Source organism: Dasypus novemcinctus, chromosome 18 (genome assembly GCF_030445035.2).
Source record: "Dasypus novemcinctus isolate mDasNov1 chromosome 18, mDasNov1.1.hap2, whole genome shotgun sequence".
NCBI classification, from domain to species: Eukaryota; Metazoa; Chordata; class Mammalia; order Cingulata; family Dasypodidae; genus Dasypus; species Dasypus novemcinctus.
The window spans coordinates 65,079,979-65,101,382 of NC_080690.1; the positions used below are offsets into that span (position 1 = coordinate 65,079,979).

Consider the following 21,404-nt stretch of genomic DNA (forward strand, 5'->3'; position numbering starts at 1 on the left):
ATTTTTATACAGGGAATGTAAAGAACCACATACATATCACCAAATCACTGATTCCCCCTTTAAACCCTAAACTTTGGGCTCAGAAGTTTAATTATATATATTGGAATGCTGCCACATAAACCTTTGTCTCTTTATTTTCGGTTGACCACTTTTTAATTAAAAGACTACATATCCTATCAAGGGAATTTATTGAGCAAATGATAGGAATTACTGTAACATTTTTAATTACTGAGTTTATTTTACTTCAAAACATCAGATAACCACAAATCACCACTCAGAAACTATACAATATTTAGGTCTTACTACACATAGATGACTCACATATTCAACCTGGACAGAAACACAAACACACACATTCAACACAAATACACTCACTCACTTCAAAATAATACACTGGCAATTATCTATAAATTGGGGGGAAAGTCTGTTTAGGTCCATTGCTAAGTTAGGGCATTTCCCAATTTTATGTTCTCCAAAAGCTGATACATGGAGAACCCCTGCTGTTTTTATATCCGTGCTTCAACAGACTGGAGGATTCTCACTGGGATGGGGGTCAGTTTTTCAGCTGTCTACAACTGTTCTCCCAGACCTTGAATGATGAGTGTGCTGCACTCTCAAGGAGATAGAATTTTACTAAGGGTAACCCCTATTGGATTCATTTTAGGTTTCCCTTCCTTCCTCCAGGGAATTCACCTCCAGACTTTCATCTCTCACCTTAATTTTTACTACCTCTTTGGGTACAGGTTTCAGGCCCACAGCAGTCCACAGGATTAGAATCCATGATTTAGAGGCAAAGGCCAGAAAGATGTTAACCAAGTCTAACAATCAATGAGTAGCTATAAATCTTGCCTAAAAACATTCTTACAAGCTTAATGTAGGTGACACTTAACTGGGGCAGGGTCTCCCCACTCAGGCCTCTCGTATTAGGAGACATAACCCAGAAAAGTGAGAAAACATGGCATGAGGGGAGAAAAAATAACTCCTTTAAAATAGAGCAACTTTACACTGCCTTGGAAATAATAAAATAAGCTCACCTGCTCTCTATATTGCCCATGCATTCTAAATCATTCAAATGGAGTCCTTTTTGGCCTAAATTTTCATTTCCCCATTCCAAGGGAATTATTTTACTTTCAATGAGGAATATTCCTGGGAATTTAAGCCCCAAAAAGTGACACACTCATCCTAATCCAAATAGAAATCTGAAAATACTGAGGGATCCTTGCTGTCTGGTTTTCCACTCTTTCCTAAATGGACAAAGGAGATTGAAACTTTTATATTTCCTTCTTGTTTTTGACTGATTTTTTACTATTTAATATAGCAAAAAATAGAATACAATCTAAAAAGGAACAAACTATACATAAACCTAAAAATCAAATATACATCCAAAATTCCTTTCAATTCTGATTCATATGCAAATATTTTACCATAATGGTTCTAGAAAAGAATGTTCTATATTCTTCTGCATCTTTTCACTTCATAAGGTTTTCCTCATTTCTACTAAATTTTCATAGATAGTAGGAAGTGCTATATGAAATGACTAGAAGCTTCTTAATGGGGAAATCAGGTAGTAAATGAAACACTGAAATATTGTTTTCCAGTCTAAAGTCCAACAACCACAACTATCTTTCAATCTTCTCAACAGAAAGCCTGCCAGTGTTAGCATCCTCATTTTCTTTTATTCCAAAAGAGTAGACTGACTACCTCACTGGCAGGTTGCCCATTTAAAGGTTTTATCTCAGATTCCAGCAAGAAAGAGTGCCAATATTTAAGACTTTTGTAGTAATGTCATAAGGGCCAAGTTTTATTTTTTATGTGGAAATGCTAAGTAAAATATATGGCTTACAGCTTTCCCCCTTTTCTTCTCCAGAACAAATGTCCAGATACACAATAACAGAGGATGACCGAAAGCTTTCACACATACTGCTTTTATACTAGTTTTCCCATGACATATACTCCATTTTAAAAAGGAAAGGAAATATACTCTAGCTGAAATATTTCCACACTAGTTACATTCATAGTGTTTCTCTTCAGTATGTGTTGCCTGATGCCTAATAAGTTTAGAGCTATTAATGAAAGCTTTCCCACACAGATTACATGAAAAGGGTTTCTCTCCAGTATGAGTTCTTTGATGTACAATAAGTCGAGCACTCAAGCTGAAGGTTTTTCCACACTGATTACATTCATAGGGTTTCTCTCCAGTGTGAGTTCTCTGATGTTGAGTAAGGCATGAACTCTGCCTGAAGGATTTCCCACACTGATTGCACTCATAGGGCTTTTCTCCAGTATGAGTTCTCTGATGTACAACAAGAACATAACTCTGGCTGAAGGATTTCCCACACTGATTACATTCATAGGGTTTTTCTCCAGTATGAGTTCTCTGATGCATAACAAGGTGAGAACTGCGGTTGAAAGATTTTCCACATTCATTACATTCATAGGGTTTCTCTCCAGTATGAGTTCTTTGATGTGCAACAAGCTGAGAGCTCCAGCTGAAGGATTTTCCACACTGGTTACATTCAAAGGGTTTTTCTCCCGTGTGAGTTCTCTGATGAGCAACAAGTTTATAACTCTGACTAAAGGACTTCCCACATTGACTGCATTCATAGGGTTTTTCTCCAGTATGAATTCTTTGATGTGCAATAAGTTTATAGCTCTGGATAAATGACTTCCCACATTGACTGCATTCATAGGGCTTCTCTCCAGTATGAGTTCTTTGATGTGCAATAAGTTTATAACTCTGCCTGAATGACTTTCCACATTGACTGCATTCATAAGGCTTCTCTCCAGTATGAGTTCTCTGATGCACAACAAGGACATAACTCTGGCTAAAGGATTTCCCACACTGATTACATCTATAAGGTTTCTCTCCAGTATGAGTTCTCTGATGGGAAACAAGATGAGAGCTCCGGCTAAAGGATTTTCCACATTCATTACATTCATAAGGTTTCTCCCCTGTATGAGTTCTCTGATGTGCAACAAGGTGAGAGCTCCAGCTGAAGGACTTCCCACATTGATTACATTCAAAGGGTTTCTCTTCAGAATGATTTCTCATGTTTTGAGCAAGGGATGAGTTCTGTGAGGTTTTACTACATTTATATTGACTTTTCTCAACAGGAATTCTTTGTTGTTTGCTATGAGATATATTGTGGTTTAAAACTTGTCCATGTTCCTTAAAATCAAAGGTTTTTCCTCCTGCGTGAATTTTCTCATGTACATGTAGGGCGGTACCATGGCTAAAAGGCTGAATACTATCATTAAATCCATAGGATTTATCTTCTGTTTGAGTTCTTGTAAGTTGAATAAGGTGAATACTCTGGGGGTATTTTTCACATTCATTATTTTCACATAGTTTCTCATTGTCATTAATCTGACTGTTTACAAAAGAATTATGATACAACTTTTTAACATGTGAGGCGTGTTTATGAAAATAGTTTCTTATGGGTTTCATTTGGGGTGAAAGAAGACTGGAATTCAGACCACCCTCATCCTCAAATTCATCACTTTTGCAAATTCTATCATGAGCTTTCCTTCGGGGGAATGCCACTTCCTTCAAAAGCCTCTCTCGTTTTTCCTGTTGCTTCTCCAACTGGTCATTACAATCCTGGACTTCTCCACATGAAGACAACCAAGGATCATCCCTTGTCAAGTTTTCTTTCTTCACTCCATGGGATGGTTCTTCATTGAAAATGCTCTGCTTTGAAATTGATTCTCTTCTTCCAAGTGCAGTTGCCAAGTCTGAAAGAAAGCAAAATAAGACACCCTAGCTAAAAACTGTCAGAGCTAGAATAGTGGAATAAAGCTGATATTAAATCACATAAAATATATGTGGATCTTGTTTTCAGATGTAGTCCTACAACCTGGACAAAAAGCAAAATGGTGGGATGAAGTAGTAATCAGAAAGCTATCATAGCCAATCATAAAAAGGACATTAAAAATGAACTATTTTAATCTTAATTTTGTCTGACTATCCAAGATTTTATATGCCAAATACTTGCATATTCCAAAATAAAATCACCTGTGCAGAACCTTTAGACTATCAAAACAATTTTGCAATCCTTGGCAAAGAAATAGATGGTCCTGTCCACTCTCTTTAATGCTAGACACATGTTCACCAAAATAGAGATTTGTGTATACATTTCTAGGAATTTGTGGAGGTATGAAACTTGCTACCAAGTGTAAGCAAACTATATTTGTGAACCCAGGAAAATGAATAAGGACACTGTTATCCCAGTTCCCTAAGTGCCTCAGGGGTTAATAGGGCCACATGGATTCCTGTGATTCCAGGTAAGGGAATACACCTGGAAAAGCTGGTGATATATATAATCCATCAGGAGGTAAGAGATGGGAGAAAACTGTGGCATCCCCTGTGGGGATTTTTCAAACAAACTTTCTATACCTGTATTGACTCCTATGTGCCTGAGTTCTCACCTGGACATATGCATTGGGAAAAAATTTTTATATTGTTCCTTTGCTCCAAGTTCGAGGTTCATCTGAAAAGCTGATAGGCAAAGACCAAAAATATTGGGTATCTGCAATGGGGACAAGAGAAATCAGTGTAAAATTTGGTCCCAGTCTTTGGCCTTTAGGAACTATGCAGATTGAAAAAGCTCAAGCCCAAGAAGCTCTATCTACCTTTTCTACCCTACAAATTAAAATTAATTTTTATTCCTCAGTCAGATTCTGGCTGCTGAATCTCACACTTATTAATCAATGGGGATGTTAAATCATTTCAATGTCAGTATCTTACCCCAAGAGACCAGGTCCCTGTGGTTCTCCAGGATTACATCACTGTCCACGGTCATCTGAGCAGGGTTCAAAGTTTCCTGTTCATCCTGAGTGAAGTCCACAGTAACAATTCTGAAGTTCACATCTTCCTAGAATAGGATACACATTTTTGCTTAGCTGGGCATCATTTTCTTCCATAGTTCACGGAAGAAGAAAAGGCTGACCAATGGAGGAAGGAAAAATCTAATGGCCTAGAAGTTGTCCTGAGATTGTCAGTGTCCAAAGGTTTCTAGTCAAGGAGTACAGGTGCCTTCTAGGAGACGCCTTGGGTTTTGGATACTGGATCTGTTCTTACAACTCTCAAGAGGGATACCAGGTAAGAACTGATATACATTGTTTTATTTCTTGTCCACTTAAAGAAATGTTTATTCTGATTTGTACTGATAAATATCGAATTCCCACTTAATCCCCTCCAAATTCTGAAGAAACTAACACAGAATAATGGTTGGCAAACTTCTTCTGTCAAAGGCCAGATAATAAATATTTTAGGCTTTGCAGGCCACACCATCTCTATCACCACTACTCCACTCTGCTGCTGTAGCAAGAATGTAGCCATAGAAAAATATGTAAACAAATGGGCATAACTATATTACAATAAAAAATCATGTACAAAAAAACAGGCAGTTGGCCAGATTTGGTCTGCAGGCTATATTTTGCTAATGCCTAAGATAGAAAATGAAAATGAGGGCCTCAATAAACTATAGTATGTATAGATTAAGAGCACTGGATATGAAAGAAAAGACACTTAGGTTTTTTAACCTATAGGGTATGTGTCTGGATTCAAAAACATATCTAATTTGACAATCTGTCTTTTAATGGAGAGTTTATGCCATTTCTATTTATTAGTTTTATTCTTACCAAACTCACTGGGTTATTGAGTGAATTGTGATGATATAGCAAAAGCTACTGCCAGAGTTCACAAAATAAACAATGGCAATTATTATTAGGATTATCAGGTCTGAGAACCCTAAACAATGAACAGATAGTCAAAATAACTAAATAAACTTTTATCCTGAACCCTCAGTCTTCAGATGACAGTGCTATTTGTGACTACAATCAGAATTGCACTGCAAGGTCTTTTAGGAGACAGTCACAATCATTATTGCCATATAAAGGGGTGTCCTGGGCTGCTTCCTCTAAGCAGGAAAACACCTGTTCCCCAAAATACTAGACAGGAAATATGATCAAAAAAGTAGTGTGGAGAGTGATAAGTCCTTACCCAAAGGCAGAAAAGGCCAGGGAGTCAAATGCCACTTGCTCCTAAACGCTCTTTAAATAGACCAAATATTTTTTTGTGGTTCATGACAAAAGATACAGGAATTCCTGAATTCTATAAAACCACAAGCAAAATGCTGCTGTGTATGTATATGCATATGACCCATATATGTTTCACCAAAATCTCAAAGGTTTTCATGATTAGGCCAAAATGGGATTCAAAAATATTTGAAAATTATGTTGAACACTGACCTTTAGGGTACTGTTTTTCAGCTTCTAAACCATGCTTCCTTTAATAAACACTCCCCTTTCTCTATTAATGTAAGTCCCTTTAATAGTGAGTTTGTTCAAATGTCAAATAAGTAATAATAGATGAGGTTAGCACCTCCCATCCCACCCCCATTTATGTGTTCTATAAATAAGTTCTGAAGACTTCTATCATCATACTCACCATATTTTGTTTGCATATAATAGACACTAAATAGATATTTGGTGAGTTATTTCAATAAGTGAATCAATGGCATCAACAGACTTTCTAACATGTCAATATAATCCTGGCCCAAATTCTGGTGTTAAGCCCTCTCCTTAATCTTACTAGGCATATCACATACACATTTGAAAAAGTCCTTCCACATGTGTTTACCAGCTTTTCTGTCATCCCATATCTACTTATTCTATCTTCCTCTTGCCTGTTCCAAACTCCCCACTCCTGAAAACTCCTCCCTCAAACCTTTCAACTGTGCCCTTAGGAACGCATCTACTATCATGAAATCCTACCTCTTCAATATACTTCACCAAAGATTCCCTATCCATCACTGTGTCAATGGAAGCCCACCCTTCCCCCTGAGGACTCGCCTCCTCCTTGGTCCTCACAGGCTAAGGATGCCATGTTCTCACATCCTAGAGGCCTTAGAATCAAGAGGAGGTGTGTGAGTGCCCTACCACGGTTATACTGCAATTCATGTCATTTACCTCCAAATCTACCACTGCTTAGAGCTTTCTTCCACCCATCTCCTGAACACCACCAAATCCTATCCCCTGAAGAATTATACCTAGAACTTATCCTCTAATATAAGAACTTGTATTGTCTCATCTAACATCCACCTGGATAGTCATTCAAGAATAATATAAAATTAACTGACTTTAATGAAGCACTTACTGTGTGCTGTTAGGCAGTGTGCTAAGCATGTCACAGAAATTATCATTCATTTACCTCTCACAAGATCCCTGTGAGACAATATTAGCTTCACCACTTTTCAGATGAATTAGAAGCTTAGAGAAATTGAGACATGCCTAAGGTCAGTAACTGGGATGCAACTTCAAGTATGCAAGACATAAGAGACCATGTTCTCAAGTCATCAATTGATATGGCTACCCAATTCACAGCACCCTACCCAACTCTTCAGCACTCTATTCTCATAATGATACCTCAAACCTTTAAATCACCATAAAGTAGCTCCACTTCTGAAATCATGCATACAACACAACCCACTTTCTTATCACAACCTCAGATTGCTCCACATTCCTCGCTCAATTATTTCATTTACTCCTGTTCTTCAATGGTTTGGGGCAATTATTCCTTTGAAATGTTGACTTTATTCCTGTATATTCTTTTCATTTCCACTTAAGTATCCTTTTTATCTTTTCCATCTTTATTATTCAATTTGGATTCCAGGGCTTGTTCATTTTAATATTTTATTTGATAGAGTCAAAAATTCTCTTTCAAATAGTCCTTTGGCCTATGGAGCCGTCAGTCCATGTACTCAGCAAATTACAAAACTCGATGAATTTGAGTGTCAGTCTGCTATCTCTGGAAAGTGAGTTATAGAACTCACTAGAGAAAACCTTCATTAACTGGGGGGGCTGTATAGAGTATAATAAATTAAGGCACCACCTCTGAATGATCCCTTAAGACCAACATGAAACCCTAGTATACTTACTAGGTCAGCGTATTCTCTCATAATCCAAAATTACTATTTCAAATCTTCCTCACTCTTGTCAAACAACTCTTCGTTCCAATTCCCACCCAATAGGTAACTTCATCTGAATTTTCACAGAGAAAAATTTAATAATTCTGGTAACCTCATTCTTCCTATGAGTCCTTCTACTTACATAAGACCAATTTATTCACATGCATTCTGAACTAAATCCTCTGGGGCACCTTATCAAGAACTAAGCTTTATAATTTGTCTTCTCTCTCCCCTGATCTTAAATTTTTTTTCCACTAACAATTTCCTGCAACCATTTAAACAGAGGCAAATCTTTTCAATCCTTTAAAAAAAAAGCCCTTCAACCTCAAATCTCTTTACAATTATCATCCTCTCTGATCTTTCATGATAACCAAACATTTTATATAAATTGCTGTAGCCATGTGCATGATTGCTTTATAAGTTAATGACTTTTGTCATAAAAAATATATTGAAAAAATAATAATAGGGTGGGTTGGGGGAAAAATACACCAAATGTAAGAAAAGAACTATAATTAGTAGTAAGATTTTGACAATATTCTTTCATAATTTATAACAAACAACTCACGACAATGCAGGGTGTTTGGTGGAGGGTTGATCTATGGGACCCCTGTATGACATTACGCATGTTTGCTTTGTAAGTTCACAACCTTTACTGTACACTTATTTTTTATGTATGTTCATATATAAATGATATAAAGATAATAATAGAGTGGGTTGGGGGAAAAACACTTTGGTTAGTAGTAGTGTTTTGACAATGCTCTTTAATCATTAGTTAAAATCTTTAATAACAATGCGAGGTATTGGTGGTAGGGTGAGTTATGAGAGTCCTGTATGATGTTATATGTGTTTGTTTTGTAAGTTCACAACTATTACTACACATTTATTGTTTGTGTATGTTTACATGTGAGTGATATAATTCAATAAATTTTTTTTAGTTAAAAAAGAATTGCTATAGCCTCACTTTCTTCTAACTTCCCAGCTTATTTCAGTCTGATTTCTGTCATCATCAAACCATACGAATTTCTCAATGTAAAGAAACTCACCTGGGATGGGATGACCAGTGACCCAGTGTCTTCTTCCTCTACCTTGATAATAATCTCTTGTGGAAGAAGCAAGTCCTGAGAAGGCAAAACAGATGAGAAAAGGGGAAATAATCAGGGAACTAAGTCACAGCTCAAAACTCCTACTGTGACTAGGCTAGGATTTGACACATCACTTGTTTTAACCATATTCCCCAAATAAAATTGTTTTAGCAATTATGGCAGATAGGAGCATTTTGGAATTTTATTCTTAAAGAGTGCATGCTGGGAAGCAGACTTGGCTCAATGGATACAGCATCTGCCTACCACACGTGAGGTCCACGGTTCAAACCCAGGGCCTCCTTGACCCATGTGGAGCTGGCTCACGCGCAGTGCAGATGTGCGCAAGGAGTGCTGTGCCATGCAGGAGTGTCCCCCATGTAGGGGAGCCCCACGTGCAAGGAGCGCGCCCCATAAGGAGAGCCACCCAGCGCGAAATAAAGTCCAGCCTGCCCACGAGTGACGCCACACACACGGAGAGCTGAGACAACAAGATGACGCAACAAGAAGACACAGATTCCTGGTGCTGCTGACAAGAATAGAAGTGGACACAGAAGAACACACAGCGAATGGACACAGAGAACAGACAACTGGGTTGGGGGGGAGAGGAGAGAAATAAATTAAAAAATAAAAATAAAAATTTTAAAAAGTGCATGCTAATTTAGAAACATTTAAAAATTTTCAGCTCTTGGCATTGTTTCTTAACTGATCTATCTCTAAAAAATAAAAAAATAATTTAAAAATTAACTGAACGAGTCGGTGATAATTTAATACAGGCTACACTATTTGTACATTCTCCTTTCTTGAGAAACTTTTCTCGTTTCCCAGGTATTATGGACTATAGGATCAGACTTTTGTTTTGACTAAAAAGTGGGCTCCACAAGAGCTGAGACCTAGTCTCTCCTGTTTACCATGGTTTCACTGTGCTTAATTCAATAAATATATGATTATAAATAACAGATTGCTAATTCAGTCATAGAAAATGGCAAAAGAACCATTAAGATCCCTAGAAAATAGCCAAAGTCATTAGTTTAAAGTAGAATACCAATGGTTATATCCAAACACTTTTAACTATAGTTTCGATAAAGATCCCATCCATAATGAAATACCCTAACACTGATTAAAACTACTTCTCTGGCATGGTGAGATCTGAACCAAATCAAATGGCACCTCTATGATCAGAAACATATTTTTATTAATGTGAACAAGGTGTAGCTGTCAACAGATGTGATGGGTTCCTCACACATGTCTTTTACTTGAAAAGAGGAGGATGGGTTGAAGGGTGAAGGAGGCTCATGTGCAAACAGGAATGCCTGCTCAGGGCCATTTCCCATCACAAGAGTACCTAAAGAAGTGAATTAAAGGAACAACCACATGATCTGTCATTATTTACAGAAGATATGCTTGTGTATCTAGAAAACACAAATGAAATCTCCAGATGAATTAATAGTTATGTTCTACTCATTTGTGAAAACAAAATCAATAGAAATTAAATTGTATTTTTATAGATTTGCAAACAGAAAATAAAAATTGTAAGTAACCATTTAAAATAGCATCAAAATAAATGACTTTAAGGGAAGTTATACAACACAGACAAAGGAAAAAGGGTGTACAGGGACGTTGAAAGGAAGGAAAGGAAAGGGAAAGGGAAAGAGAAAGGGAAGAAATTTCAAGGGTACTACAGAAAAGATAATATACATAAAGATGATAAGGATTTTTTAAAACTGCCCAACTTCATTACTAATCCAGGAAACCGCAAACTCAAATCACAATGAGATACCACTCTACCACTTCTAGTGGGGTTGTAATTTATATTGAACATGTAAACCCAGACATATTTCTTACTAAATATTCATCCAAGAAAAATCTTGCACATGTGTGCAAGGATATTTAAAGCAGTGCTATTTGTAACAGCAAAAAACTGAACACTAGATAACCATTAACAGCACACCCCAAAAACCTGTCTTCAGAAGTCAAAATCCAGGCACTAGATGTGAACATTGCTATTGGGATATCACCACTCCCAGGTCCTCACAATGGGTGCACTAGGGGACATATGAGCATATGTATATACACACACAACATACACGGATGTACATGTTCATCTCTCTATATTTCTATTAATACATCTATATATATTGAAAATGGTAAGTTCACATCAATATCCCCAGTTCCCACTAAACCCCACCACGTTCATGACAGTGTTCTCTCTGTGCACACCTGTAATCTGCCTGCTCCCACCTCCAGGTTTATCTGATCAATGCCCCTGCAGGTCTCATCTCCCATTCCTGCTTCCACTCCCTCACTCACAGATGCTCTCCTCACTCCACTTGGGCTCTGTCAACCCCACGAGGCTGACCTCTGCCAAGAGGCCCTCCTCACTTGCCTTGGCCTATGACTGCTCAGGCCAGGCTGCCCCAACTCATGGACTTGCTCATCAGGCTGCCCTTCCCTGTGGATGCCCTCCACATTCAGCCTGGCCTCTGACAGCCCACGCTGGGATCCCTTCATGTAGACACCCTTGACCTGCTCAATCTCTGCCTTGCCACAGCGGGCTGCACTCCTACCCCCAAGATGAGCATTCTTCTCACCCTGCTGTGGCTCTAACACCACATGCTAGACCACCCTGTGCATGGACACTCTCACTTGGTCTCCAATATGGGTGGGCTTTAAAGTGGATGCCCTTCTCTCTTGCTCTTACTCTGTCACCCCAAATTGGATCACCCCTGCCTCCCCAGCTGGAAAACTGCTTCCCACATCAGGCCACCTCTTTGCACGGACCCTCCTCAGCCCCAGTGGGCTCTGCTCCATGCTGGGCCCCTGCACAGATGAGGACTTCACTCTCCTGGGGCTTGGACCCCCATGCCAGGCACCTTGTGCAGACGTCCTCCTCACCCCACTTGGCACTAACACCCCCAGACGTGGATGCCCTCCTCGACCTAATCTGAACTGACACCCCGCAGCAGGCAGCCCGCCCTCAACGCAGACGCCTCCCTTGTTCTGCCCACCCAATGGCTTCAAGGATGGAATCACTCAGGAAGGGGAAGTTCTAATTGGACATTTTTAAGAGAGTAAATGTTTCCAAAGTATATTTGCTGTAGGAAAATGCTTTAAACTGATTACTTTAAAATGCACTGTACAGAAACAAGAAAATAGACAGGTAAATAAAAAAATAAAGTCTTTCATAACACAGATAATCTTCATTAACTTTTTGAAATATTTATAGTTTCCTAAAATACTTTCTACATATATGCAAATTATATCCCCTTTTTTCTAAAAAAAAGTGACAATTTCTAAATGCTATTTACTTAACAGAGATTGTAAGTATCTTTTTATATCAGCAAATACACATTACAGAATCATTTTCAATGGCTACAGTGTATTACATTCTTGGGGTCCTACCATATTCATTTAACTACCCTCTTTCACTGCACATTGAGGACACTTCCATTGTGCATTCTCAAACAAAGATGCTGCACAAAGAGGAGTCAGTGTTCTAAGGGTTTTTCATACAAAATGCCAAATTTCCTCCAGGAAGAACTAAAAGGGTTAAAAGGGTGAGGAAATGCTGGGAGACTCATAAATGTACAGTGTATGAGGGTTAGCAACCTGCGGGTCAATAGGAGTCAGAAGCCTCTAAACGCTGCAGAGCCAGGACAGCCGCCCTTGCTCAGAGGGTCAGGCAGTGAGTGGGGCTGGGTGCAAGTGAGCTCTGGGTCCCTCGGGGGAAGGTAGGCTCCACTCACCTGGGCAGAGGCCTTCAGAGGCCCGGGGGGCTTCTCGTCCTGCTCTTCCATGCTCTCCTCCAGGCACGCGCAGGGTCTTGAGGACTCCTGAGGACCCAAGGACCGGTGCTGCATTGGAGGAGACAGCCCTGATACGGTGCCCTCAGGCAGATCTGGCCCCAGCCTGGACAGGGCCTCTGCCCTCCCTGCTCCAGACCCCTAGTGCACGCTCTTCCCGCAAACCTGAACCTGCAACCCTAAATCAGGACCTCTACCTAGAGCATCAAGCAGGGCTCTGGGATTGACAGCCCAGGATCACGCTTTCTGATTCAATGCATGAAGCTCATGACACAGCCCCGCCCCTTCCAGAAGCTGATTCAGGGACTGAAAGGGATCCTAAATGGCCGTCAACCAGACCCCACACTCGAGTAGCCTCTTGCAGGTCACCTCTCACTTCCATTCAAACAGCCAAGCACATGCAGAGGCCAGCTGTACCCAGGACCTGGCACCACCATCATTCTGGGATCCGCTGGCCCCTACCTGAACAGGACCAGCCCACATTCCCACCAATACTCTCCTGTGTATGTGCTCAATTTATAGCTCTGATCTGGTCCCCACAACAACCTGGATGTCCTCGGGTCTGAAACTGCGACAACCTGCAGAGGCCTGGGGGCCTCCCCTCCAACGCCAGCCCATGCCAACCCAGGGCAGCCCCTCCCAGGCCCAGAATGTGTGCTCAGACTCTGTCTTTCTACCAACAAAGTGTTCTTAAGTCTGAGACCAGAGCAATTCCTGACAAATCTCACCCTAACTCCCTCTCAGTCCTGCAGGATTCTCACTCAAAAACTGTAATGTGGTTCAGAATGTAGCTGTATCCTGAACGTCCACCACCCTCCACAGATGCCGGCTTGAGCAGCACCAGTCCAGATTCTGCCCAATGGGCTTCCTGGGCACCTGCAGCTCGGGGAGATCCTGTCTTTCCACTAATCTGGCCATCATCAGCCTATGATCAGGGCACCATCTGCACAAAGGCCCAGCACCCTCTGCCAAAACCCACCTCCAGCCTGTTGTTTCCCACTCCCAACACCTGTGGGTGTGCTCAGAGGGTACCTGGCACAGTCCCACCCCTTCTCTCACCACCACCACCCCTGCGCACACATACACACACCGTGGCTCAGAATCTGCAGCTCAGACCTGTTCCCTCCACCCACCTGGCATCCTCAGGTAGCACCAGGGTTTTTGGGTTGCCCATGCCTTCCCACTCTGCCCAAATGCCAGCGCATGTGCAATGTGCAGCTTCAGCAGCCCCACCCCTCCCAGGACAGAACCCACAGTTCCAAACTGGGGTCTCCAGACCTTTCCTCCAGCAGCCACTGCCCAGAGGCCGCCCATCCAGGCTCCCTCCTCCTGCTGAGATACCCATGCATAACAGAAGTGGGCTTATGCCCAGAATCAGCATCAAGGACCTGGGCCCTCCACCAACATGGGGATCTTTTGTAGCTCCTGTCCAAGACAAAGGCTCTGCATCTCCCACGCTGAGCTTCAAGCTCCCTGGGACACCTCAGGTATCCAGGAGCCCCCACATGGGTTCTGGGACTACATGCCCCACCACCTGCCTGACACCAGAACACCCAGAAGGGGCCTGAGCTGAGGTCCAGAATCAGCTCCAGGACATGGGCACTCACAAGCCTGGGGGTTCTCAGGATAGAACTGCCCCCACTTGTCCTGGCCCTTCCCCTTCCTCCTGCACGTGGACCTGGGTGCCACACAGAGTACAAGCCATTCCAAACCCAAATCTGTAGCCTAGACTCTGTCCCTCTACCAACCTGGGCATCCTCATGCCTGCAAGCACAGCAAGCCTGAGAAGGTCCCAGGGACACCTCCTTCATAACCATGCTGGCAGCATCCTGCTTCCTGCCCAAAGAGCTGGAGATCTGCTTACCAGGGATCCACTTCACTACCTCCAATCCAGCACTTCCACCAATTTGAATGCCCTCAGGCTCTGCACTATCCTACGTGGGTTCTAAGATTGTACACCCAAGTTGCAGCTTCCTACTCAGGCACCCCCAGCCTGTGCAAGGAGCACTTCACCCAGAACCTGCCTCTAGGCACTGGTCCCTCCTTCAATTTGAGAGTCTACAGTCTATGGGTGATTCCCACTCAGGGGTCACCAAAGAAATCCTGACCTCCCCTGGGACAAGAATCTGGTCCCTCCATCAAGTATACTCCAGGGTCCCAGGACCTCCTGCCCAGAATCTCACTTCCCACGTCGTGCTTCCTAATCAAACATCCGCACAGCCCTTCCAATCCAAGAACAAGAATCTGCAACTGAGTTCTCACCAACCTGAACGTCTCAGGCCCTCCACTAAGGAGGCCCTGCAGTGAGGTGGGGCCTCTCAGGACCTCCCCAACACCGCTGCGTGTGTCCTGTCACCCACTAACCTAGGCAACCTCAGACCCCCGACAACAGTACCACCTGCCAAGCCAATCGCCTGCGCATGCGCACAGGGCACAGTCCCGGAATCCACAGATGCAGCAGTCTCTCCACCAAGCTCGGCGCCTGCACACCAAGAGGTTAAAGTGCGTCCCGCGCCTGCCTCGTCACCTGTCCGCCCATCCACACTCCCACTTCCAGCTTCCCGCCTACACGCTGCGCATGCGCGCACTGGACACGCAGCGCTGCCTGCCCCTGACAAACCTGGGCGTCCGCGAGCCGCGGCCCAGGTCCGGCCTGTCCCCGCGGCAGGACGAACTCGGGTTAAACAGCCTCCCACCCCGATTGTGCAGCACGACCGACTCAAGTTAGGCTAGTTCGGCCCCCTCCCCTAGTCAGCATTCGCAAGGCTGCTCGGGGGTTAACCTCCAGAAAACCTGAGGTGCGGGGCGAAAGCCACAGCCCGGTCGCGGGACAATGGCTGCGCTTCTGGCGGAACCCGGAAGCGATTTTTCTCCAAGAGCAGAAACTACAATTCCCAGAAGCCTCAGCGGCGCGGCCGGTCCGTGGGCGGGCTCCAGCGCCTTGGGGCGACCGGAAGAGGGCTTACGGTGCTGGGGCCCGTCGCTGAGCTGTGCGTTCCTGAGTCTCAGTTGAGTGCTGAGACTAGGATTCCGAATGGTGGGATGGCTGGCTGGAAAAGGCTGGCCCTGGCCGGGCTTAGACGCCCGGGACTCGCCCTGGAACGCCAACCCGGGTGGAACCCGCGGGACCCTCGTGGGTGCCTGCTGCCAGTCAGACCCTTCGGCGCCAGGTGACTTTTGGCCTTTGGTGGCAACATCCCCGTTGTACACTAGAGGGCGCTCCTAGCAAAGCCTTTCAAGAATCTGATGTTTTTATATTTAATTGTAGTAAAAGATTAATAATCTTTTATTGTTATTTTTAATCGAATTCTTTTTCTGCCTCTAAGGCCTTAAGGATCTTCCCACCCCCCAGCTTTTTTTCATTGCCCTCAGCTCCTGCCTCCCATCCTGCCTCAGCTTCAGTCATATTGGACTCGTCCTTGGGGACTCCACTCCGTCCTCACCGTCTGGTCTTTAGGCAGATGCCATTTTGGCATGAGGCCGTCCACGACCTCTTGTTGTGAATTTGGAAACAAGCCCTTTCCTCCCGCACACACTCCCTGCCCCTTGCCCCCACCTTCATTTTTATCTTCTGAAAGATACATATCTTAGGTATTTATTTGGTCTATTATCTATCTGCCTCCACCACTAGAATGTCAACTCCATAAGGAAAAGATTTGTGTCGATTTTGATGACTGCTGAATTCCCAGTGTCTAAATCCTGTACGTGGCACATAATAGATGCTCAATAAATAATCAACAAAAATTCTTGTCAACACACTCCTGCAGTTTTGCTTATATTTTGACCGTTAGCAATGACAAATTGTTACTATTTGAAATTGTAATCTCTAAACACACACCCCAAGTATCTTGTAATTGGTTATTGTAGTTGATTAAAAAAAAAAACTTTTATCTTGTTAACCTACTGAAATGTTAATCCTTTTAATATTCCAGTTGAGTCTCTTGGCTTTTCAAATGAGACAGTCTCCTACAGATAATAATTTCATCTCTCTCACCAGTTTTTAAGTCAGAGATTCCCTTTAATACTGGATTATGTGGTAGGGGATCCTTGACATGTCTGAAACCAACTCTTCACTTCCCTCTCTACCCCAATCATGTTCCTCCCCCCTTATTGCCTTATGAAGTGACCTGGCCAGAAACCGAACATTTACCGACAGCTAGTCCTGCAAATCCCATCTCACCACCTCCACTACTACCATCCATATCGTGCCCCCTTCATCTCTCACCTGGACCACTGCAGTAGCTTCCTCACTGTTCTCTCTGCTTGTGCTCTTCTTTTCCTACAATCTGTTCTCCACATAGCATCCAGCGGGATCCTTTAAAAATGGGAAGGGTGAACAGAGATGGCAGCTATGTACAGCAGGGGAAACAGAGACTGAGGTAAAGAATTTTCTTGTGCCAGATAGGTTTTGAATTAACAATATTACTAGCACATCTGGAAAAGGATCTGGCATTTAATTGGCACTCAGTAAACACTTGCTGAATGAAGAACTGGTTGAGTGATGGTAACTACGTGTTCTGTACTGACTAGTTCAGTGCACTAGAGAAGTGAGATGTACAGCCAGGTGAGCCCGACTGTGATGAGTTAAGGATGGCTGAAAAATATCTCCTATTCTCAAAGAGATCTTTCATCTAATAGGAGCACCAGACACCAATAAATAGTTCTAGTATTAAAGTTGATTACATTAAGTGCTGCAATAGAAGGATAAACAAATCCCTGTTGCATTACTGGAGAAGGAGCTAACACTTCTTATTCAGGGAGAAGTAAGTTTCCATGTAAGAAGAAACCATTCAATGAGGCCCTGCTGCATTGGACAAAACATGTAGAAGATGTTTTAAAAGGGGAGAAGGTTAACATGAAGATGGGTAGGCATTAAAAATAGTATAGTACAAAGCATATGTCAAGACTAAAATCTGAATTCTGGCACTACCATCTGTGTACTTGGGAGTTAATTACTTAATATCTATGAGTCTTAGGTAGTCCAGACACAGACCTAGAACACCTCATGGTTCTCTTAGCTCCTACTTTCAACTATAATCATTGTTTACTAAACACAACATGACTACTTGGAGCTTGAGGTACTTGGGTCCTAACATCTCCTTTTCCTGTATATCCAGTTCTTAAATATATATGTGTATGTAAATGTTGGAGAAAAGTGATGCTCACTAGGATGTGAGGACTGATGATTGCTGGAAGAAAGTTTATTGAGAAGTTCTCCCAACAGAGGGGGTCTGAAGAATAGACTTCATCCTGCCGCTGGAAAGGGGGAATATGAATTTATACTGTACATTCCTAGGCAGGGAAATGATAGCCAGTGGGGGGGGGGGTGGGTTGAGGGTTCAAGTAAGGTGCAGGGGCCAATAGGAAGCCCTAGAGGGGAATTTTTTCCCTTGTCTGGCTAGAGGGTAGTGGGTTTGGGAGTTACGCATTCTTGGAATGCTGGAGGAGCTGATGGTGCTTTGATCTGGAGGGGGTGAAGGTCTCTATCTCACTTTGCTCCTGTCTCCACATGGTTTCTTTGTTCAGCCTTTGTGGGAAGTGCCAGGCTTTCTTGCATGTAAGCCATGGTGTGCTCCTTTGGGAGAGGGGGTCTGTCCTTCCTCAATGCATGTCATGGGGAACTGAGTCATAGCTTGTTAATTATTGCAAACCTAGTGAGGGGGAACCTCTAACAGTATATATGTGCTCCTTCACACTAGTTTCAATCCCATATATTTCAAGTAGCCTATCTCTAATGTAGTTAATGCCAACTCATCTCTCACTCCTATAAAATATCTTTAACTTTTGTGCCTCAAAGGAAATGGGAGAAAATATTTGGAAGCCCTATATCAGAAAAGGATTTAATATCCAGAATACATAAAGAACTCCTAAACTCAAAAAGAAGACAACCCAATTTTCAGAAAAATGAACTTGACCCAACCCCAACATTTATTCAAAGAAGTCATACCAGGGACCAATAATCACATGAAAAGATGCTCAAATCATTGTTCATTAGGGAAAAGCAAATCAAAACCACAGTGAGATATAACTTGACACCCATTAGAATGGCTATTAAGAAAATAACAGAGAAGCAGATGTGGCTCAAGTGATTGGGCTCCCATCTACCATATAGGAGGTCCAGAATTCATTGCCCAGGGCTTCCTGGTGAAGACAAGCTGGCCCACACAGAGTGCTGGCCTGTGCAGGGTGCTGGCCCATGTGAAGAGCTGGCTCAGCAAGATGACACAATAAAAAGAGACACAGAGGAGAGAGTAAGAGACACGATAGATCAGGGAGCTGAGGTGGTGCAAGAGAATGATCGCCTTTCTCCCACTCCAGATGGTCCCAGGATCGGTTCCCAGAGCCACCTAATGAGAATACAAGCAGACACAGAAGAACACACAGCTAATGGACACAGAGCAGAAAATGGGGGGTGGGGAGGGGGGATAAATAAATGTAGCTGAGCGTGAGGGTCTCGTCCTCGCTCAGGCCCAAGAGTTGGGGAGGGCTTGCTCCTGCCGAACCGCCGGCGGGGGGTGCTCCAAAAGGAAGCACCGGTTCTCCAGGCGTGGGGGACGCGCGGTTGGGGAAAAAACCACGGAGACCGCTTGAGCGCAAGAACAGGTCTGCTTTATTACGGAAGTACACTTAGCTATATAGGGTTGGGTAGAGGGAGGGGCGTGATGAAGGGAGGGTTGGCTAAGGGGCGGCTGTGGACAGGCTGAAGCTGATGGATAGACCTGAGGTAAGCAGTTACTGGGGAAGAGGGCAGATTGTAGGTTGGCAATATGGGCGGGACTGGCGGGAAGGGTGGCGGGGGCTGGAAGGGGAGGAGGGGCGGAGAAAGGCGGCAACAATTGTTCCTTTTGTTTTAAAAAGAAATTGAAGCAACAAGTTTTGGTGCGCACGGTGGGTGTGAATGGCTCGGCGTGCGCAGCAACAAAAGACAAGGATTAGGAGGAAGAGTAGGAGGAAAAGGAGGTTATAGGGACGGGCACGGGGATAAGACGAGGGGTGGGGGGAGACCACGAGGACCGGCCGGTCGTGAGCGGACAGCATAGCATCTGGCCAGGATGCATGTGCCCGCCATTAGGGTCGGCGCACGCCGGCGCCTGGCGCGCACCGAGCCTTGCCAGCGAAACGGGCCTGTGATGCCCCTGTACCCCTCGCCCGAGGGGGAGGAGTAGTTGGGGAGAAGTAAGGAGAGGAAGACAAGAAGCTATAGGCGTGCGGTCTGGAGTAGGTGGAGAAACCTGTGGCAGCGGGGTTGTGTCCCCCCCACTCATAAGACGGAAGGTTCGTGCGTCCAGTGAGGTTGGCGACATCAGTAGTGAAAGAGGGGGCGGAGGCGGTTACGTTTGAGGCGAGGAGCCTTTTTTGTTGCCAGAGGGAGAGGGTCCAATTGAAGGGCTGGTGACTCGGGTTGGCAGCGGCTGGGAGAGCGAGGGAAGCCAGGACGAAGAGAACGGCTGCGAGGCTGTGTAGAGGCATCATCTGATGGTGCGGCATCTGTGGAGAAAACTCCTCGCTCTCCACACTTGGCGAGCGGGCAGCATGAGGGGGGTAAGGAGAGCGGGGTAAGGGTCTGAAACATTTTAAGAAGGGGCGTTCCTTGATGATGGCTGGTGCTGGATCCGGGTGAACGGGGCGACCTCTGGGCCGTATCCACTGTCAATGTTATCTCTCACCGAAGGCATAGGGTGCTGATCGTTCGGTGGAACTAACGGGTCAGTGGCGGGCCGAATGCAACGCCCAGGAACCCAGAGCGGCTGCGGCTCAGAATCTGGAAAGACGCAAGCAAAGCCCCTCCCCTGTGCTAGGAGGGGAGCTGGATCTTGCCAACGATTTGTGGCAGGGTCTTTCCAATGGACGAGGGGAACTTGCGAGGGCTGCCACATGGGTCCCCAGTGTTTATGGGTGGGGGAGAGTCCATGGTCATCGAAGGTTAGGAGATTGTGATGAATGAGGCAGGCAGTCACGACGTCAACGGGGGCCTTGTGGGGAGAGGAGGCCCTTTCTTTTTGAATGAGTAGCTTGAGCTGTTGGTGAGTACGCTCGACAATTCCTTGCCCCTGTGGATTGTATGGAATGCCAAAATGATGCGTGATGTGATACATCTGCACGAAGCTGGCGAAGGCGGCACTGTGATATGCTGGTCCGTTGTCTGTCTTGAGATCCCATGGAATTCCCATGAACAGAATAGCTTGGCGAAGCGCGTTGATGCAATGTTTGGCGCTCTCCCCCGCAAGAGGAACTGCATAGCACAGATGCGAAAAGGTGTCAATTGCCACATGAAGATATTTGAGGCGGCCGAAGGCGCTGACATGAGTGACATCTAATTGCCATCTCGAGTTTGGGCGGAGGCCGCGGGGGTTAACACCCTGAGGCTGCAAAGGCCCAAGTGGCAACAATGGCGCGCAAGTCCGGCACGCGCGCACAAGGTGTTTGCAAGTTTCAATGGGAAGGTCTGGAAAGAGCTTCCGGATGGACAGCGCGGAGAAGTGGAATTGGGAATGCAGGAGCTTGGCTTGATTAACAAAGTCTCCAAGTCACGGCCCGTCGGCAGGGCTTTC

General features: G+C 44.1%; 1 protein-coding gene across 3 annotated transcripts; it reads right to left on the reverse strand.

Moving 5' to 3' along the window:
• Positions 1–215: 215 nt before the first annotated feature.
• ZNF180 (zinc finger protein 180) lies at positions 216–15,726 on the reverse strand. Of its 3 annotated transcripts, XM_012521751.4 has the most exons (6): positions 15,473–15,726; positions 12,796–12,903; positions 9,014–9,088; positions 4,748–4,874; positions 4,429–4,529; positions 216–3,735 (listed from the first exon to the last, which is right to left on the reverse strand). In XM_012521751.4, exons 2-5 carry the CDS (start codon positions 12,844–12,846, stop codon positions 4,456–4,458), a joined length of 327 nt encoding a protein of 108 aa, XP_012377205.1. In that variant the 5' UTR covers positions 12,847–12,903; positions 15,473–15,726; the 3' UTR covers positions 216–3,735; positions 4,429–4,455. The 3 variants fall into 3 exon arrangements, with proteins under 3 accessions (XP_012377205.1, XP_004483938.2, XP_071065424.1); XM_004483881.5 differs by lacking the exon at positions 4,429–4,529; XM_071209323.1 differs by lacking the exons at positions 4,748–4,874; positions 9,014–9,088; positions 12,796–12,903; positions 15,473–15,726 and having other exon boundaries at positions 1,773–3,735; positions 4,429–4,483.
• Positions 15,727–21,404: the final 5,678 nt, after the last annotated feature.